The 21,675-nt window shown below is 47.7% G+C and overlaps 1 protein-coding gene across 1 annotated transcript; it reads right to left on the reverse strand.

Annotated features, from left to right (window-relative positions):
- Positions 1 to 225: 225 nt before the first annotated feature.
- Positions 226 to 20,441, reverse strand: NR2E1 (nuclear receptor subfamily 2 group E member 1). The gene is made up of 9 exons (XM_060167564.1): positions 20,366 to 20,441; positions 15,522 to 15,667; positions 12,199 to 12,286; positions 10,384 to 10,619; positions 8,957 to 9,103; positions 6,763 to 6,859; positions 6,226 to 6,375; positions 5,878 to 5,983; positions 226 to 1,721 (listed from the first exon to the last, which is right to left on the reverse strand). The coding sequence occupies exons 1-9, from the start codon at positions 20,388 to 20,390 to the stop codon at positions 1,559 to 1,561; spliced, it is 1,158 nt and encodes a 385-aa protein (XP_060023547.1). The 5' UTR covers positions 20,391 to 20,441; the 3' UTR covers positions 226 to 1,558.
- Positions 20,442 to 21,675: the final 1,234 nt, after the last annotated feature.

Here is a 21,675-nt window from a genome sequence, read left to right on the forward strand (position 1 = left end):
TGCAATTACATTTGAGAGCTGCAGAGAACAGAATCTTATGTTTTATTTCTTTATTCATCATTCTACATGGGATTCACTGTAAAAAGGAAATTGCCTTTGTGGTTCAGTTCTTCAGGCTGCAGTGCTCTGAGCTTCAGTTTTTACACCAGCTGCCGCCGCCGCCGCCTTGTAACTGGTAGATAAGAACCAGCCGGGGAGGGAGGCTAAGAAATCAGGCAGAGTTCATTTAAATTCAATATATTTTTTATTCTTTGTAAATACAATGAGTACAACCTTTTAACTTCACAAATCAGTTAATTCACTTTATACAAGGAAAGTTTTACTCATCCTATAATAGTCCAAGTGCTGAATATTTTTCCTCAGTGCTAGTACCTAATAAATCAAAATGTGAAAAGTACAGCAGCTATTTAAAAATGTTTGTTTCTACATTTCCATAAGTAGAGATTTATACCAAAGGAGCAGCTTATAGTGTAGGACGAAGTGTGTGTGTGCACGTGCAGGCATTCAAAGCTTTACTAGAAACCGGTTTTCTGAAAGGCATTGAAGAGTCTCAGGCTGTTAGCATTGGATCAAGAAGCCCTTTAGCATCCATCTCCTTGAAGTTCCTTCTGGTCTCATGTCTCTGTTCATTTACTGTCTGGTGTGACTCGCTGAAACACGAGTTTGGACCCCCATTGCCTTTGGTTTCAGCACTGTGTTAATGGGACAGCAGTCTGCCTCACTCCATCATTCATCTCCACTTTATTTGGTTTTGCTGTTTTTATTCATCCTCCCTCGACTTGTGTTCTTTTAGTAAAGCTCTTCTATTTTTAGATGTTATCCAACCTGAAGTCCTGGTGAGAATCTCATTTTCGTCCACCAATTCCTTTGACAAGGTTGCCTGGCCTATGGTATTAAGAAGAAGAAGGAGGGGGAGGGGGAGAAGGAGGAAGAGGAAGAGGAAGAAAGAAAGAGAAAGGAAGAAGAGAGAGAAAAAGCAAATCTCACAGCATAAGCTACCTTTCACTTATTAACTCAGTTCTGAAGGCCACTTTATGAAGTAGTACAATAGAAGGGAAACTTTTGATAAAACTTTTGATTTAAAACCTAACCATTATTTTTGAAATAAATTCTTCAACATAAGATAGTTCTGAAGGCTGCTGTATGATGTTATACACAGAACTATATTTGGTTACCCAACTTTATACGCTAAAAGGGAAAAAAAATGTTCTACTTATGTTTCAGCTGTTGATAGATCAGCCTGATCTTCCAGGTAAGAGGCAGAATGGCCTGGCCTGTGGCAACCCCGAATTCGGTCCCCTCCCAGGGCATGGTAGCAGTGAGTCCTCTCTGCTCAGGCGGTCCTCTTACACCCCCTTTTCCTTCCAGGCCACCCCACCCTGGGTGAGGCAGCAGGTCAGAGCTACTGGAATTGTTTTGTGTCAATTGACATTTTTTCCTGAAGGCTACACATTCCCAGGTTTATGCTTCCTGAAGGGTTTGTTAGTTGAGGCTTGTTCTCCATGGGTAGAAGTTCATCAGATACTGTCCCATCCTGAAAAGTAGGGACTTGGAGAGCTTAGATATCACTGGATTTGTACATATCTGAAAGCAGTCTTGTAATTGGCACATTGCCGATGGTTTTTTTGAAAAACACTTCCTCTATGGTTGATGGACTAATAGAACGTAAAGCTGGCAAAAGTAACAGGAGTTTTCCAAAGCGACAGGGTTGAGTGGGATATCTGGAATAGGAGAAGCCATGAAAGCAAGGTAAGATCCATCACTAACAGGCTTAATATCTCATCCTTGAACACACACCATCTTCAGCTTAATCTCCTGATTCAGCCTCTTTAATAACATACTACAGAGTCCTAGCCAGGCACTACTGTCCCTGTTTTGCAGGTGGAATAATTGAGGCATGGAGAACATAATGATGCTGCCAAAAGCACACGGTGACTGTCTCCTCATTAGCACAGGGGTTGCAGTTTTTTTGGAGAAAAAGTAATTTTAAGAAACATGGTACTAAGTTTAGACCAAATAATAAAAGGTTGCCAGTGTAGAAACCAACCAATGGTATTGATGACAAAACTAGTGACAACATCCACAGTGTCTGATTCACAAGACTCCTTCATGAGGCTATTTCCCTCAAATAAAATGGATTCCTTTTCTAAGCAATTCTCTAAATTATTATTCAGGCACTATACTTAGTCACTCTCAGGAATAATTCCCTCCTTATTACACTGCAAATTAAAGACTAAATTCTGTTGGCTGGCAGTGCCACCCAACTTTCATGTCAATGAAATTGGCATATAATTAAAGATGTGAGAAATTGCTGAACAATTTCCTCTCTTGATGTCCAACGTACATCTGTGCTCAGATGTGCAAGTTCAATTTCTGCTGCCTTTAGATGCCTATAAGCCACCTCCTCACTGCCTTGATGCGTCTTCAGTCAATAGCTTGGAATCAGGTGTCAATACAGTCTACCAGGAGGTCTCCCTCCACTGACACAAACCACCCAAAAGACTGACCTCTGGAGACACTTATCTGTGACTCAGCCAGGTTCAGTCCATGGCCACAGGTGCTAGAAACTGACAGATATCAATTCCTACACAGGAGTTAGGTAGCTGAACATTGAGTTTAACTGCCCAATAACCCCACCGTGCAGAGTCCAGGGGAACAACTTTCATGCTTGTCTCTTAGCTTTGGGCACAAGAGAGTCCCTCTCTTCAACCTGATACGAGGCTGATCATTCATTCTGGGCCTCTGAGGACCTCATTTGGCTCTTTCACTGCCCAGCTTCATGACCACCAATGGACAGGGACCACCAGACCACCTTTAATAATGTGGTATGGACACGGTGTAGCTTCTCTACATTTAAAAAATACATAAATCCCACCGCTTACTCTACTTGCCAAAAACATCTCCTACGTTTCCTGGAAAGTATTCCCAAGGCCCACATCTCCCTTTCACCTTGGCCACTTACTCTCTTCAACAGCTCTGTTTCCCTTCTCAGGCAGGCAGAGGAGAGAAGCCCCCTGAAGTGGGTGGGAAGCAGTGGCTGCCTAGATAAGCCCCCACTGTGTCTGCAGCATCCACCCAACATGCTGAAGTTTCCCACAGTGAGAAAACACTGTGGGAAATAACTACTTTCAGAAAGGACGTATTTTGGTGACTCCACAGACAGTTAACTCTTGATTTTCTGTGAGTAGATTATCCACTCACCTACTCACCCACTTCTTTTATTCTCTAGTTAGGAAGGGGCTGGTTAGTCAATCAACACAAATTAAGTGTTTATTATATGTGGAGTACTCTACTACCCAGAAACAATAACCATGTGTATGTGTGTGTGTGAGACAGAGACAGAGAGAGAAGGAAAGAGAGGGGCTCTCTGACTGCTCAAAATTATTTTGTAGGGTATCTTTGCCCTTGACTTCATCCATCAGCATACATAACTGGAAGTTTTCTTTCCAGGTGTAAGTGTTCTGTGTCTGTCACAGATTCGGGTATTTGATTGTCAGTTATATAGTTTATTATATATAACTAAATTGTTTATCATTATATGTAGTTATATATAGTTGTTACACGTAGTTGTATATAGTTTGAAATGCCGATTTCTAGCCCTCTCCTCGTGTCCTAGGTAATTAGAGAAATCACTTACCGGGCTGTAACAATCAGCTCAGTTTGCAGCTTTAACAATTAATGCACAATTAGCTCAGTTTGCCACATTAACTTCTCAATTTCAGATTTTATTGTTCTAGACAGGAAAGTGCTAGAGGAGAATGTTCGCTGATTTGAAGGAGCTAAGCAGTAAGGTATAGTCAGTTTTGTCACATGTATGACTCTAGATATTAGTATTAAATTCTAGCTGTAGCTGATATCATGAAATGAAAGGCTCACGTCAAAGCAGATGTGTTTCTTCCATGAATAATTTCCTTGTTTTGAGGGTGACAGAGAAGTAGTATACTTGTCATTTCTCTAAACTAGACTTCTGTTAATTTGTGGTTTAACTCTCTCAGGTCGTCCTAGAAGCAGCTCCTGAAATGTCAGGCTCTCTCCTTACTCGCCTTACTCCCTCCTTACTCCCTCTCCCTTACTCCTTACACCTTCCATGGCGCCTCTACCAGCCCCTCTTCTGCCTCCTATTGGTCCCCTTCTCTCCTGCTGGAATCCAAGAACTAGCTCACATGTCTTCTCGATGCATCAGACTTTGCAGATTTCTTTTCTCACTCCCTCCGAGAATTTCTCTCTCTCACTCCCCACTTTGCTTTTTCTCTTCCCTGGTCTGAGTTGGAGTAACACTTCTGCCTACTTCCTGTAACGATAATGGGTAGTATTTTGTCCTTTCTCGTGTTCCACAGTGCTCACCAGCCACCCTGCACAAAGCGAGTACTCAGCAAAGGCTTGACTGAATCAATACCTAGCATCATATTCTCCTGGTGTGATGTTCTTTATACCTTAAAGACTCTAAATGTCAGAGGTCAGTTATGATATACAATTTAGTTTTTAGTGGGGAAAAAGTGCCCAAATTATGTACTGTTCCATTTTATAATTCTGAACAAATGTAAGTGCTCACTATATACATTCTGAAAGTAAACGTGGATTTTAAATTTAAAACCACGGAACTTTAATTTGGAAAAACATACACAGGCTCTACCACTCATCACAGTTTCAGTGATATTCCATGGACAGGGAACAATTTGTTGTTGCTGTTAAACTCACATTTTACAAATTTACTTGTTCCCCTACTTTTAGGGAAAATCATAATATGCTGGGTTGTAAGGCACACAGTAAGCACTCAATAGATATTGGTTGCTATCAGCTATTGAAGATCTACTGTGAAGCCTAAAGCTTTCAGGAATAGGAATTCCGAAAAGCTACATTCAATGACTCTGGGACAGGGAACAGTTTTACTCTTTAGTATTCAAAAGAGGATTTATAAAAGGATAAGGAGATCCCTGCAGAAGTGGTATCATCCCAAATGAATACAGGTGACTTGGGGTTTCTTTGACCCCTTCAGTAATGGAAGCATTAACTGCCTCTACCCATTTGATTTAGTTTCTCCCAGCCTAGTGTCTATGGGTGATGTTGAGATGATAGAGACTGGTTTCCATGGGCTTCTCTTCAAGATCTAGAGAATAAGTAAGAAGAGCAACTCTATTCTAACCTCAGATCTACTGCAGCCCTAACTTAGGAAGCTAGCAAGGTTTCACTGCTCTTTAAAAGCCTTGCTTTTTTCGTCTGAAAATGGAATCAGCAAGTCTGTAGACCTCGTGGTGGATGTGCCCATTTGGTGGGCCAGGAGGAGCACTGCTGGAACCCCAGTGACTGAGAGTTTCTACAAATAGCCAAGAACAGCCTCTGCCAGTGGGCTTTGCTTGGCCAGAAGTAACATGATGGGTGCTATGGCTCAAAATAAGTCAACAGGTACCAATCACCAAAGCCAGACAGCAGTCACGATGGGGTTAAAGATGACCGCTTTAGAAAGTTCTCTGGTCCTTCTATTTGGGATTGGCATCCAAAGAAAGGCACTTGCCTTTTTTAAAGGATCATGTGACCACTCTCTAATATATCAACTAACACAACACTTTAGCCTTCATTTTTCACCTTGCTCATATCTGGGCCCATTCACCTCAATGTGTTCAGCTATATTGATGGATCAACTTATTCATCCAGGAAAGGTGTAAGGTGTCTGGCAGTGCTTTCAGTTTCGTAATGTGATTTGATTTGCTCCTCTCACCTACCCTTCGAAATACGTGAGGACACAGATTCTAATTAAATTAACTGGCTTGGCAACAGGATAATTAGTCACAATGTTTGAACTGGCTTTTTGCTGTCTGCTCACACATTCACAATGGAAGCAATTTTCTTAAGTACACGTTCAAGGCAAACAAGGGTCACCTGGTATGGATGTAGCTGTTGAGAGTTAGCTGAGCCTCATCTTGAAGAGCTGCGATGGCGGCAGCATTCCGGAAACTTCTCAGTTCAGAACCACTGTGTGTAGGAACTAGAAATGAAGACCAGGAAATTGTGATAGGCAGCACAGGAAATGCAGATGGGGAAAGCACTCTCTGGAAGTGGATGGCCAGCAGAAGAACATGCAGGTTCCATGGCTATCGAAAATGGAGTCAGACTAAGAGTATCAGCTCTCTTGAAAACCATCACCTCTTTTTTGGACTTGGAGGTGGCTGAATTAGTGAGATGGCAAAACTGGGGAAGGAGAAGAGACAGCAGTTTGTGTCTGCTTACCAGCTTTGAAAGTGACGATGCATTTTAGACAGGCAAATTCAGTAGCATCTAACCGGAGTTGTCTAAACCGAGCCACCACCTCTTGTAAAGCCTGTATTTCAGATATGATCTTGTTCAGCTTCTGGGAATCTGTGTTGTCACCATTCATGCCTAGAATAAAAATATGCAATAAATGCTCTAACATGAAGGCATTTTCATGATTTAATATTGATTTTTGACAAAATCCTGCATATCAATATCTATTCAATTGTCACTCTAAGATATCTGATTCCATGTAAACTGGCTATATTGTATGAAAGTTAATATAAAATCTTCTCTTGGATGATAACAAACACAGTAATTTGCATTTAAATAACAATGCAAGCAGTCATGAATACAACAAAACAACATTATTTGCATTTAAATATAGATTTATAAATGACAGGTATACTCTATTGTTCAGCAGGAATTTGTTATTCTTTACATGTTGTTCTTTTTTCAGTAATGTATTTTTATGGTAATTTCTACAACAAAGTCATTAAATTGTGCAATTCTTACCAGATACAGCCAGTAGAGTGTTAGCATCAACCGGAATGGCCCATTGTGCTATTCCTAGAACAAACAGTTCTCTCCAAGCATCTTCCAAAAGCATCAGCTGTCATACAATAGATGTATAATATAATATAGTGTGTAATTTATAAATTTATAAACAATTTCAATATGTAAATTTCCATCATTTTAAGAAGTGTTTTAAATGCCTGTCCTGATAGTTTTTCCTCTGGATATTCTAGTTTTCCCTTATTTTCTCATATTTTCCTTTATTAAAAGGTGCCTATACTTAAGCACATGCATTTGAGAGTCAGCCATTCCAATTCCCCAAATTTTGCTTCCCTTGGGAAAGAGTTTACCCTTCTTGTTCTTGCATCCATTTGTTCCTGACCACCTAGAAACTTCTCAGGAGACCCAGGCTCTATGAAATGTCACCAGCAGCACAGCAGGTGGATTCCCCTCATAGAAAATGTTGATATTATCAGGGTTGAGGATTCCAGACTAAGCATGCAGATGTGGGCCCCCATCTTCCTGGAGGGTTGAGCGGGCTGGGCTGGGAGAGTGATCACTAATTCCCAAGAGGCATGCAGGGAAATCAGGGTGTAATTATGTTAATCAGGTTTTGCTGAGTTTACCTCATCTCACTGCCTGATTTTTCTGAGACTCATAAGTGGACAGCATCAAGGTGCTTGTCATTTTCATTCTATTAAAATGTGCTACTGAATATTTAAAATGAAAATATGGCTCCTTTTCGAAATTAATGTACTGGATTCCACTTCACTGCAGTTTGCTTGTTGTTAAAGGGTTTCCGCCGAAGGGCTAAGTGGCAGACAGTAAGTAAATTTTGTTTGGATTAAAGAGTCTACAAATACTTGTTTTGAGAAAAAATAGCCAACTTACACACACACACACACACACACACACACACACACACACACAGCAAATGGTCAGAGTCAACCAGTAAAGCTGGTCAAAGATAGAAACTAACCATCTTGAAAAATTTGTTTTTGAAAAATCTCTCAAAAACCAGTCAGTTCTGGATGTGAGAGGATTTCCTTTTGAGAGCTAAGGGCTGAATTGTGAAGGCTTGTAACCAAAATCACAATTAGACCAAAAGGTTTAATTTTCAAAGTGCTTTATTTTCAGTTTTATTGCATTAAATACAGAAAATAATACTTTAAAAATGCAAGGTAAACAATGTCTAATTCTGACCATGTCTGAAAGTCCAGGCCATGAAAAAAAGAACATCCCAGGCTAGAAGATTAAATGTTTTGAGCACATTGCCAGGGCTCTCTGTAGGAAATGTACTTCATATTAAGGGGCACTATTATGCTTTAATTAGGTATAAAATGAATTAAAGAAACAAATCCTTTGCTCTTGGAGCTACTTATTAGCCTTTTGGGAAATTTGTCATTAATTTCCATGAATGTGCTGGTGACGGCCAATTTTTGTGAATACTTCATTTTATGTCTTTCCCTTAAGGGCAGAAAAATTCTGGCAGAGGCCATTTCTGATATTCCTAACAACAAAACTTCTGAGTTTCGGTACGATGCAATTTTAAAGGCACATACTTTGTTTTCTCCCTCTTAATGTCATTTACAACCACAGGGTTATGCACCAGACCTATTTGTTTACAAAAACTCTAAAAGCATTTAAAGAATCAAGGGAGGTGTGCAACGCACTCTTTAATCCTTCATGCTGATCAATCAGTGGCCAAAACTATGAGCATCACAATGGAAAATATAAAGCTGCAAATATAAAATAATGAGACTAGTTCCCAAAATCTTACAAGGGAATACTCTCATCACGTTCTGTCTCTCAGTTCCAGTGTTCTTAAGAAAATATTGTTTTGTTAACAATTTTAAAAATCATTAAGATTTTTAAAATTTGTGATGAAATTTGATGTTTCAATTAAACTAAAAAAAGATAATGAAAAAAAAGACAATGGTCTTGTATATTTGTTTTTTTTAGATCATATCCAACTTTCCTGAAATAACATAATTACATTTCTTAGTAAGGATTCCATAGCTAGCTATTTTGAACCCATAGCAAGAAGCTAAGAAAAATCATTTCCTACTGCTGTTAAGAACGGATGCTTGGCCTTGGTGATTTATCCAGGTAACTTCTAGTTTCATAAGACTGGCTACTGTTGCTTCTTTCCCAACCCCCTTCCCCCAAGAGTTCAGTGCCCTCTTGGTCATACCTGGTCTTGCAAACATAGCGTGGAGAAAGCTGGAACACTCTTAGCCCACTTGATGCTCATAAATAAAAGCCTGGCAGCTGATTCACACACTGACTCTGTGGCCACTTCATAGAGATACATTGGGGTCCCATTCACTTCATGGGGGTACTGGGTGGGGAAGAAAGAGAAACAACAGGGAGTAAGGAAACTGCAGCTTTGCAAGAAGAGCCAAACTTTAAATTTTCTAATTAGACCAGTGAAGGAGATAGGAATATCTATAGAGTTTGGGGAATAATAATTGATGGGAGAGGCTCATTTCCACTCTTTGGCGGCCTGTTCCTTCAAGAGGGGCATCTGGCTTTTCTATCCCCTGCAGCAAATTTTCCTCAGGCTGAGCCAAGTGCCAAGCCTGTCTCCCAATTTAGACAAGAGCTTCTTGCATTTGAGTAAATAAAAATAGATGTGGAGAAAGTATAAATTAATAGGCATCCCAAACACAAATATGCATATGAGTATTTTTAGAAAGGATTAGTATATTATGGAAATATTTCAATTAGACATCTTAATCCTTCATAGAGCATTCCCATTCATAACTGACGACATATTCATAACACTACTTTCCCAAGCTTATTATACACATCAAGGATAAGAAAGCAATATTAAATATTGTGTGTGTGCATGTGCCCAGGTGTTTGGCTTCCCTGCAGTGGGGGGCTGCAGCTGGCCCTCCTCTTGGGGAGAGAGATCTGGAGCCCTTCTCGGCCTGGAGTGGGGGCTTTGGGTAGGTACCAACTGGAAGCCTGGAAGGTAGTCCCTAGGTGGCAGCCTTTTGAGGTGGTTCTGGCTGTGTCCCTGCTAGTAGAGGCTCAATTCTCGTGTAAATTCATGCGGCTCAGAAGAGAGTACGGGGAGTGGGAAATGAAGCCAACTTCTTCAAACTGTCCTAACAAGGTGAGCTCCACATTTCTCTCTTGCATTAGGGACCCATGGCTTTGCCCAAGAGATTAGACCCCTGCAGTTGCAATTCAGGGGCTCTTCTGCCAGCTGCAGGCAACTTCTTTCTTCTAAAAACAATCTCTGCTCTTCTGTCCTCCAGGAACACCTAGGCTGCCCTCTTAGTTCAGCCAGGGCTTTACACTAGGTGTTTTCTAAAGATACAGGTTCCTGGGCACCACCTCAAATTTGCTGAAAGGGGGATGGGCCTAGGCGGCCACGTTTGCAGTCAGCTTAGAGAGTGACTTTACTGCACACTAAAATTTGAGCACCCCTAGCTCAACAGGGGAGAGAGGGAGGTCTAGAGCTCCCCGCAGGGCTCGGCGAAGCACCGAGCACCCCGTGAGGTCTCTCTCTCTCCATCTTTTGCCTGAGCCATGCCAGCTGAGAAAGAATGGGCGCGCCCCTCTCCGCCCTCCACTCGGAAAGGTCTCGGGCCCAGCAAGGTCACTGACCTTGGGCGTGGGCTGAGCCAAGCTCACGAGGGTCTGCCGCTCAGGGGTGGCGGACACGGCGGCCAGTTCCAGGCCGTGAGGCTCCAGCTGCGTAACCGCGGTGAAGAATGCCGGCGCGGGTAGTGCTGCGGAGGGGAAGTGCGCGGCCGCCCCGTTCTCTTCCTTGTGTCCACGGAAGTATAGGGCCACCTGCTTGCGGATGGTGGACGTCCGAGGCCCCCGCTCATGCTGCACGGCTACAGAGACAGACAGACCGGCGCACGCCCGAGATCAGAGACTCGGTGACACTTAGACGCTGCCGCGCTCTCGGGCCAAAAGCTGCGTCTGGACAGGCAAGGGCACCCGGGAGGTGAAGAGAAGGAGGGAGAAGGAATGTGAGGGTGGAGGGCGCTCTGAGACCGTTTAACCCTTACACTGTTTGCATAAGGAAGCTGAAGCCAAGAAGAGCAGCCCGGCCCAAAGTGTCACACTAATACCCGAGCCTCAGGCAAGACTAGGTGTGTTCTCTGTCGGTTGAGGGCTCCTCTGCACCCAGGGAAGGTAGCAGGGAAACCAGAGACCCTCTGGGCAGGAGTAGCTGGGTCTCCACCGCAACCAAGGGTAGAAGGAGCATTGCGCACAGCCAGGCACAGCGTCTCTGCACACACTTTTCCCAATCCGCTCGACGATCACTCCCCCCGCCACCTCCATCCCTCGCCCCACTTGGAGATGCCGTTTGGCCTCCGAGGACCCCAGGAGAAAAGGACCCGAGCCCGGGTCCGCTGGGGAATGGGACGAGGGAAAGCCCTCTCAGAGTGTGCTGGAGGAAGGCAGGGGAGATGTGACAATTACCACCAACAGTTTAAACAAACAAATTAATTCAGGGCAATCTTCCGCTCGACGAGCTTGACAACTTGTCAATACACAAGTTCAACAGGTTGGACGCTCCCTCCTGCTTCCTGCGCCGCGGAGGAAGGAACTCTCCCCAATGGGCGCTGTACCTCGTGGAGATGCCACCCTGCCCAGGCCTCCGTCCGGGCAAAGCCCACTCCGCACCCAGTCCTGAGGCCCCATCCCTCCCTCCCAGCCAAGACCCCTGCCACGTCCCGGCCTGGGGCGCCCTCGCCAGGCCACCTCCGGGCACGAGCTTGGATTGCACTCTAAGCCCAAGAAGCATCCTGACGACCTAGTTCTTGCTGCGCGCCTTTAAGAGCCTTCTGGGAGCTGGGTGTCCGAGGCACCCACTGGCGTCACTCTGCCCCTCCAGCCCCTTTCTTTAGAACTAAGAGAAGGCCCTGAAAAAGCTCAGATCGGCCGTCCTGATTTTGTAATCTTGGTGAGTCTACAAACAAGGGGTGGACATTCCGCGTGTTCGTGTCTCTGCCCTTCCTCCTTCAACCCGTCTCCTAGTCCCCAAGATATCCTCTCCAGGAGAGTATCCAGACAGCAAGACCCTGCGGGAGGCTAACAGGCTTAAGTCTGACCACAAAAGGGCTGCAAGGAGAGGTGAGAAGAAGAATCAGCATGGGAGGCCGGGAATGTCACATGCGGGTCCCCAGCAGAGTGGGGACCCCAGGAACGCTGGCTTCGTGGGGATGGTTGTAAGGCGCAAGTGTCCCACGTGGGCATGGGTCTTGCCCTGGGGAGTTCAGTGGGGTGAGGGTGGGGCTTATGCAGGGAGATGACTAAAGCCGGAGGCCAATTCCCAGCACCTGGAAAGAAATGCTCAGGAGATGATTTACATGCATAGGAGTGCCATTATTTTCTGTACACATAATTTACGTACTATTCAACCAACATAAGGATAAAAAGATGTACTAAGAATAAATAGATTACCATCTTTGTTCATGTTGACTTCCAAACACTTCTTCAGCCGACACGCCCTGCACTGGTTTCTGTGTGTCTTGTCCACCGGGCAGCCTCCCTGGAACAGAGCGCAGGCGGTCAGCGGCCCCCAGGACCTTTAGACTGGGGACGCGAAGCCGGCGCCGGGTCGGGGAAAAGGCGTTGAGGCGGGTACGGACCCCGCAACAGACCCCGGAGCTGCAAGCCTGGGTCCGCGAAACGCGAGGGCCTTGGGCATCAGCGGGGCCAGGAAGAGAAAGGGCTGGGATTCCTGGGGCTACTTCAAAAGGACCAGCCCCTGACCCTATGAAAGCGGACAAGAAGGAAAGTCCTTCTCAAATCAGGTGAAGGGTCAGAGCTCCTGGTTTGCCCAGACTACGCTGCGTGGGGAGGAGCTCCCGAGGGGAACTTCCGCCAGGCGCAGAGGGGTTGGAGCGGGGCGAGACTTTTCAGGACCGAAGACAGCGACCTGCCCTGGAGGAGGAGGCCTTAGAGCTCTGCAAGGAGCAGGCTTGCCTGCCAGGACCCCTGCCACGTCCCCCTCCCACCAACTATTCTTTCCACCTTCAGGTCTTGAGTCTACCTCTTTCTGTCACTTTCTGGGTGAGCCCATTTATCTGTCAGATAAATATTTCCCATTATTCTCCACTCTCCTGTTTTCCTCTCTTGCCTTTGTACTCCAAGCCATGCTTCTGACCAGCATGCTGAGAGTTGTCTTAAAGACTAGCCTTAGCCCAGATTCATAGAAACACAGCCATTTCTGGAGGGTGAGGCAGAAGCCAGAGTGGTTAGGAGGGCAAGGCTTACAGATGTGAGAGTGGGAAGGGAAGAGCCCAAGGCCTGGACAAATTCTAGAAATGCCCACCATGTAAATATGACCAGGAAGATAATGTGATGAACTGTCTGACAAAATGATAACATAGATTGAGAATATTAGCATGATAACTGGAAAAAAAGAGGTAATTGTGCCTTAGAAATACTTATTTGAGATGCATGAGAAAATAAATGTTTTATCCAATGCAATTTTCTGGAAAAATATTGGCCATTAAAAGAGGAAAACAGAGAAAATTTCTAATGGAATTCACTCAGCGTTAGGTGCTATTACTGAGAGAACATATACATAGATTCATAAAGAGTCATGTCTACATGTGTATTTTATACACAGTAAATACATAAGAAGTTTGGTGCTCTGTTTATACTACTTGCTACTTTTACATTTACAGTGGGAAGAAAGAGAATAAAATAAATGTATTTTTATTTTGTTTCATAATCTCAAAATTCATATACTCTGAATTTGGAGTAAGCATATTTTCTGAAATATCCCTTAGGAAAAAATTATACACTCAAATACACAGTTTTATGAGATCACACCCCTGTGATTTAAAATACATTGATTTATTTAAAATAAAGGTAGAGCAGAAGTTCATAATAATTTCTAAACATCCTCGTTACTGTTAATAATAAACTAGACTGCTGTTTACCTAAGCTTAGAATAAAGGAGAGAAAGGAAATAAATTTCTTTCCTAACTGAATTCTTCAGGTCGTCTTTGCTGGCCAGTGTAATAGCTCAATGTAAAAAGGTTTAAATAACTTATTATTAAATGCAATCATATGCCTATCCTCAAATGTTATCCTCCTAGTATTCTGATAAACATACTAATGCATAACAGAAGTCTTCATTAGTTCCTAGAAGTGTCTTCAAATCAGATCAAATGTATATAAATATCTGGAGCCTGACAGAAAGATGCGCACTTCAGCTAGGTCCATTTATTCTCTGTGTAAGAAGAGGACCACCATGCCTGATGAGTCTATCAACACTCCTTTACAAGCACTTGGGCTGACATCAATATGTGTGAATTGATAGCCAGCCCCTTTGAAAATATCAAGCATATTATCTGAGGTTTTGATTCCCCAATTCTGTGCATTGCATAAAAGTAAAAGATAACTTAAGTAGAGGCCTGCTCAAGTCTGATGACCCACAGTAATCTCATATTCTTGTGGAGCTACTGGGATACAGTCCTGTGTGTATATAATGTGATGTGTCCATATGGTGAAGAGTGAAACTGATACAGAGCTATGGACCCAATTAAACAGGTAACAGGGCTGGAGAGTTCAAAATAACTTATCCAAATGCAGCATCTTCTTGTTCTTGTTTTTGTTGATAATCCAAATCTATCAGAAATTGGTATGAGCAGACATAGGTTCAGAAAAAGATAAACAATTCACTAGCACCAGACAATATATGTGTATGTATATATGTGTATCATATATATTAATTAGTGAAAACGTTTTAGTATTTTGGTTACCAAAGGATGTTTTCTGATTACTGCACTCTCCAGGATCTTCTTGGGAGTGGAGATTGTCACTCTGTATTTAGGGTCTGTGTGCCTGGCTAAGGAGAAGGCCAAGTGTGGGACCAAAAGGTTGATCTCCTAGGTTGAAATAAACCTACTACTGAGCTGGAAACTGAGTCAGGGGGAGGGGTCTGCTCACTCTTTCTGGAAGCTCTGGCTCACATTCAACCCATGCCCCTACTCTTCTGTCTCTCTGAGACAGTTCTGCCTGCTCAAGATCAAAACAGAATCAACCAGAGAAGCAGAGAAAGTGAAGATTTGGGGACCGTGGAGAGGCTCCCAGTTTCCTTCCTTGGGCACCTTCTCTTCTTGCTCACTCTGCCCTTTTCTGACAAGGCCCAACTAAAGTCACATGGGTGCTGAAGCCCCACTACCCACTACCAAGCAGCCCTGCTTCTCTGAAGTTGAAGGCACAGCCCCTCATACAGCACATCCTCTCTGTTCCAACTAGCCAACGCTCACTTCGCTGACTGAAATGCCCTGTGCCTTTCACTTCTGCCCGGACAGACCTGGGTCAGAGCACTGAACTTAGGTGCTGCTAGGAATGGGACTGGGGTGGCAGTGACATAAAATAGCCCTTTTACCTGCCTGCACTTGTGGTTTAGATTCTAAAGTTCCTTAGATCCTCTGGGCTGGCTTTATAGTCACTGGGTGTGGGCCTTACCCAGTGTCAAAAACTGTCAGAGGATTAAAAAAAGGGGGCGGGGATTGATAGGGGGTGTAAGGAGACGCTGGGACTTCAGCTTTCCTCCTTCAAACTCAGCTCTCTTCCCTTGCCTCTTTCTGCCTTTCCCAAGCAAAAGGGCCACTGAGAGTTGAGGCAGGAAGGAGGGGAGAGGAAAGGAGAGGTCAGGGCCTAGTCTCTCCTCAGCAGCTTGGAAACTCAGAGGAGGCCTTGGCACAAACAAAGGAAGGGGAGGTGGCAGAGGGGAGCGGGGCAGCGCAGCCCTGCTAAGGTACCTGGTTTCCAGATTTGCAGACATACGTCCTATTCCTTCGGATACTTCGTTTGAAAAACCCCGAGCAGCCGTCGCAGGCGTAGACCCCATAGTGTTTCCCCGAACTGCGGTCGCCACACACTTTACAGGGGATATCTAAAATACGGCCTGAAATCGCAGGAAAGACAGGGAAGGAGGGATGGGGTGAGAGAGAGAGGAGGGCGGAGAAGGAGGAAAGGGGAGAGGGAGAGAGAGATGCTAAGCAATCTGACCTCTGAAGGGATTAGCACCGAAGCTGCGGTAAAAGCAAATAATGAAGTGATTTTATAGCCAAACTTTTTTTCCTTGAGCAAGTGTCAGTTTCCTACAATGAGCATTATTCATGCACCGCTACATGTATTTGGGTCTCCTCTAATCGCCGAAACCCATTTTGGAATAAAAGATTACAGCAGGCCAGGGCGGCAGCACGGCCGCCGCTGCCTTTCTGCTCCGCGGAAAGTTTGGCCGCCTCCCTCTCCTGCTCTTGCATTTAACAGAGAAAGTTGTTAGTGAGCGCGCGAGGAGACAAACTTGAAATGTAAAAGGGAAAAGAAGAAAAACAAACACGGCTGGAACCAGGGATGGCAGCTGGAAGGCAATCGAGTTTTCTCTGAGCTGCCGGGCGGTTGTTATTATTAGGATTATTATTGTAATGCTAATACTAGGATTATTAATGATAATAAGGGTAGTGGTAATTGCCCAACTTTCACTTTACCTATTTAAAATAATGCTTGATGGATCGCTTTTGAGAAATAATTTCTTTTAGGAAAAAAAATTTTTTTCTCCCCAAAGTAACCAGCACCGAGGTAGGCAAGTAGGAGGAGAGTGTTTTAAGTATGTCGATTCCCTGGCAGGTTAGGGTGGGACGACACCCCTCCGCCCCGACTCCCCAACGTCTTCCTCCTTAAAGCCCTACCTTCTCACACTAGATCCTGCGGGGGTCCCTGGCTTTCTGTTTTTCCACCGCTGTCTGAGGCTGATTCTTTCAAAGTTCTGACTGGTTTCCCTAAACTGCCCCCACCCTCCGTGGCCTCGACAGTCGCCTGACTTAAGAGAAATAGCCTTGGAATCCCCTCTAGCCTGGGATGGCCGCGGACCCTAGAGGAATGTTAGGGAGAGGGTAAAATTCGAAAAGTTATAAGGGAGGGAACTATTTTTCTATAAGGTTCAAGGATCCAACAAGCCTGAAGTGGTTCATAAGAACTTTGAAATCCTTCCTCGTGCAAAAATAGGGAGTATTAAATAAAGGGTTAACTTAATTAATACTTTGATAACGATGATGATGATATTTAACAATACTAGTTAATAATTAACTTCTTTACATTTAATGTTCCCTTTGCTACCGGCCCGAAGGCCTCCAGTCGGCCCGGGCGGCCTCCGGCTTGGCCTCTGTGAAGCTGGCACCTTGTTTCCGGAGCGCTGAGGTTAGGGACCGCGATTAGGCTGGGGTGATGGGAGGCAAGGGTGAGGACGACTGGTCCAGAGGAGTAGGGGAGGCGAGGGCGCCGCGCAGGAAGGGCCCGAGGCCTCAGGGTGGAAACTCGCCGGTGGATTCCGAGGCATCGGGCGGGCGCGCACCCCCGACCGCGGCCGTCGAGGAGCTGCAGGGGGTGGGGGCGGGGAGGACGCGGGCGGCAGGGTTGGGGAGGGGGTTTGGTAACCACCAGGCTCGGCCCGGGCAATTACAACCCCGCCGTAGCACCTGCCTATAGAGCCACCAGTGACCCGTCAAAAAAAGTAGCATGGGAATTCGGATGGCGACAAAGGCCGGCGGGGGAGGCGCGCGGCGCGGCGACCACCGCCTCGGCGCCCCCTCTCCCGCAGGGTGGGAGGAGAGGTTGTGCTGGGGGAAGGAGGGGGTTGTAGAAAGCCAGGGGAGGCGACATCGGGTTTTGTCCCTCACTCCCTCGGACCTGTCACTGCGCCCAAGGGAACTCAACGGCCGCGCAGCAGCCGCCCTCACTCTGGAAAGCAGTAAACTTGGTTTCCATATCTTGCAACCATTCTCCTCTGCATAACGCTCTGGCTGAGCTGGGGTCCGTGTTTGGGGTCCAGCCATCCTGTCGTCCCAGCTGTCCTCCTCTTCCCGGTGGCAGTTTTGATGATGCCAAGATGAGCTAGTGGGAGGAGCAGTGGTGGGGGTTCTCTTTCCCGCCCCCCATCCAGACGGGAGGCCAGGGACATGCATCTCTGGAGAACCCCGACGGGGTGGAGGGAGGACCAGTTAGGGGCGGGCGACGCTACTCGGGCTCCAGGGGCGGGGCTCCTAGACCAACGGCCCCCCCCCGGGGCCGCCACGGCGGCAGGGCGGCCCTGCCCCAGCGCAAACCTCCGGGCCGAGGCTCCCGGGGCAGATTAGAGACAGGGGTACCCACCTGGGGCGGGGCACAGAGGGGAGGACGCGAAAATTCCGGGGCAGAGCGGGTGTGCGCCTCAGACTCCGCCACCCAGCCACGTTAAGGTGACTTGGGTCACGAGACAAGCTGGTTGACCCCGTTGCAAAGCTCCCCTCATTTAGCAAGTCGAGCGAGCTCCGACGTGAGGCAGGCGGGAGTTTCCTGAGGCTGGAAAACCGTTCTTAACTTCCCTCGCCAGGGGGTCCCCTCGGGGCTTTTTGTGTGTCATAATTACCTAAAGATATATGGCAGCTTCGATTACTGTAATTACCATCAGAGGCTGTTGAAAGAAGTTAGTCTGGGCTGCAGGGGTGACTGGCCGGGGTCTTGTTACCACCCAGGCGGGTCTCCCGGGTGACATCGCTCTGCTCTCCAGCTGTGCGAATCCGAGCAAGGCGGGAGTTGCAGACCTCGCGGCCGGGCTCAGCCCTGACCTCGCCCGCTGCGCGCCGACCCCCTCGCTGCTCGGGGCCCGAGGGCCGCAGGCCTGGGCCCCGCTGCCGCCACCGGTCTGGAGAAGGCCTGGATGGCGCGGCGCCGCGGGCGGGGTCAGCTGTTCTGCGGGCCTGAGAAACTCCTGCGGAGGCGTCCGGACCTGCGTCGGGCTCGAGGCTTAGGAGGCCCAACTCAGGCTCTTGGGAAGCTGGAAAGCTCCAAAGTTTCCCCAGTGTCATTCTGCCTTTTTTCCTAAAAGTCCGAACGGTCCGCCTGCGTCCTAGTCCATCTACAGCATGCGGGCGCGGTTCCAGCGAACCCAGTTCGTGCCCGCCCCTTCCCTCACCTCCGAGGCCTCACTTTTCAAGGCTCCTCAACCCCGGCGACTGCGCACCCCAAGTGGGCGAGGGGTCTGAGGATCCTTACTTCCAGGGAAGGGGGCGAGGACCTGTCACGGGGCAAGCAAGCACCGAGGCCTGCCGAGGCCTGCCGGCTTCAGTTTTTGCGGTGGAGGCTCGGAATGCACCAGGAAGGCTTTCCTTCTGTGCCTCCTGGGAAGGACGCACACACGCCACAACATGGGCCACAATAAATATGCGAGCTCGCCTCCTTTCCCAGAGATTCGAACAGCGAGGGCCAGGTAGGCCCGAGGTTAACTGGAAACTCCAGTCCTCCACCAGGGTCGGCTCTGATTCGGGCGGCAGCTGAGATTCCTTCTCTCCTCCCTCCGCCTTAGTTCCAAACATTTCTCCTTTTTTCTTCTTGTTCACGTTCACTTTAATTTTTAAAATGGCAGCGCCCAAAACCAAAACAAACGGACAAAATAAAAACACAACCCACTTCTTGAGAGGGAGGGGAGGAATTGCATCCCACTCAAGTGGGACTTCATTATCAGTCCTCAGAAGTATCTCGGACTCTCCCAACTTTCAAAGGCTCGGGACAATGAGCGGGAGTGAGGGGAGGGGGTGTTTGAGAAAAGCACAAGCGCCAAAAATGCCATAAGCGAAAACGACAAGGGCGGCGGGAGCACTCCGGGATGTGGGGACTTCGGCAGCGACCACCCCCAGCCTTGGACCCTGGAAACCGCAGCCCCGGGCCGCCGGAAGGCGGGAACTGAAATGCCCCATGGAGACCCTGGCATTGCGGCCGTGCCGGCCCAGCGCCGGCTCTGGCCTGCACATTCTCAGGGTCCGCAGGCAAGGAGCACGCAAAAGCCCTCGCACATACACTCAGACCTGCACTCCGGCGTCTAGGGGCGGTTAGAGATCAGCCACGACTTGGAGTTCCAAGGGAGAGCCTCCAGCTAAGCAGGGTTGAGGAAGGAGAGGAGCGCGCGGAGGGGAACAGGCCGCACTCTCCTGCCTCTGCCGAGCTCTCGCTCGAAAACTCCTTGGGATTAGGGATTTGGTCCTCTCTTTGCTAGAGCGGTTCGCCATACTTTAAATTCCCCAGTTATGACCTACGCGGATTTAGGATTAAGGAAAATGTGACTTTTAAATTGTTTCTGCTTCCCAATTTGCAGGATTATTTGAAATAGCTAGAAAAGGGGTGCAAAGCATTCCATTCAAAATCCGCTTTGCGCAAAGTTGCTTTTGCGCTCTGGAGCTCGGAGTTTTGAGCGAGCGTGTTATTGTGCTGCAGCCTGGGGCTGCGGCCTAGTTCCCGCCCCCGCCGCCTCCTCCCCCTCTTCCCCGCACCTGGCGGCTAAGTGGAGGCAACTCGCGGGACTGCTGGGCGGCCTGGGTCGCAACCTTCCCACCATACCAGAGAAAGGGGGGAATCAAGCAATCCAGAGGTAACGAAATTGTTCTTCCCTCACCACGAAAGGCACTGACTCATGGTCTACAAGGAGCTGGGCCAAAGCGCACACACCGCTGGAGTCCCTCTCCCAGGCTCGGAGTCTCGGAGATCGGAGCAGGACCTCCCCGGCTACCCCGCCCGCCCGTCCGTCCCAGCCTGCGCGCCTGAGCCCCGCTGCGGCCCGATAGGTACCCACTTGTTGATCCGGCCGGCTTGCTCATGCTGGCGGTCCCGGGGCGGAGCGGTTGGTGGGCGCTGCCCGAGTCCCGGCCGGCAACGCCCGCTTCGCCGCCGGGCGCCGCCGCTCTCCAGCCGCCTTCCAGCCTGGGAGGCTCCGGGGCCGGACAGGTGGGTGTCGGTTGCGCGCTGCGCTGCTCCCCGGGCGCTCAGAATTCGTTCCACAGTGGAAAATTAAGCATCCTTAAGTTTCTTCCCGCCTCTTGCAAAACCGCAGCTGCTGGGAATGTTGCTTGGTATGGACACAGGCATGTACAGACAAATGGAGAGACGGACAGGCAGATCGAGGGAGAAGGGAGGACAGGCAAGAGAAGGGTATTGAAGAACAGAGATGGAGACACGAAAATGGTCTTTCTACGGAGCAAAAAGGGCAAAATCCCTCTCTTTCCCCATTCCTGTCTCTCAGTCTTCAGTTCCTCCCTCTACATTAGGCAGGCAGAGTGTGGGCAGATCTCTACAGACCGTTGCTCTTTTACGGAAAGAAGGGAAACACACAACCGCAGCCTCAGGCAGATGGGCTCCGCGCTGCCCAAATCCGAGCGCGGAGTGGGAAAAACTAGATTGCTGGGAAGTCTTCCGAGGGAACAGGAGGCCAGCTCCCGGTTTCCGGGGAGAGCCAAGCACGCAGCGGCAAAGGGTTCCCGAAGTTCATTACCCCGTGACTTTGTGCCTGTCGCTGCGGACTGGGTCCCCTGTAATATCTCCAGAAGCGCTCTGACAGGCAGCCACGGGGAGGGGAATAGAGCGTCCCTGGCCCACTTAGCTTTTCCCCCAACTCCTGGCGGGGTCTGACGTCAGCCATGTGCGGGGAGGGGATGGAAAGAGGGAGGGGGTTAAATGCTAATGATATTAATGAACCTCCAAGCGGCTCCCAAAGAAAATGCAGGCGCTCTCGGAGCTGAGGAGTTAAGAGTATGAATAAGGGAGTGTGGCTCTGTGCGTGCGAGATGATGAGGACAGTGCGGCTCTCGTAATAAAAATGAATTATTATATTTCATGGCAAGGGGGAAGGGGAGGGAGCTGGAGCTTTCTCAGAACACTTTCCCCCTTCTCTCCAGAGCGCCAGACAGATTCGTGGAAGAACTGGGTGGCTGTGTGTTTGTGTGTGATTGTGCGCGCCGGATATGGCCATGTGAGTTGGTTCATTCTTGGTCTCGTGCCCCTTCTGTTGGGTAAAACTTGGATCTGGTCCAAGGTGAGTAATTATTCATTTTGCAACTATCTACGGAACGTTATAGGCGAGGACACTGTGTGCGTATTTGAGGCCTG

Source organism: Lagenorhynchus albirostris, chromosome 12 (genome assembly GCF_949774975.1).
Source record: "Lagenorhynchus albirostris chromosome 12, mLagAlb1.1, whole genome shotgun sequence".
In the NCBI taxonomy this organism is placed as follows: domain Eukaryota; kingdom Metazoa; phylum Chordata; class Mammalia; order Artiodactyla; family Delphinidae; genus Lagenorhynchus; species Lagenorhynchus albirostris.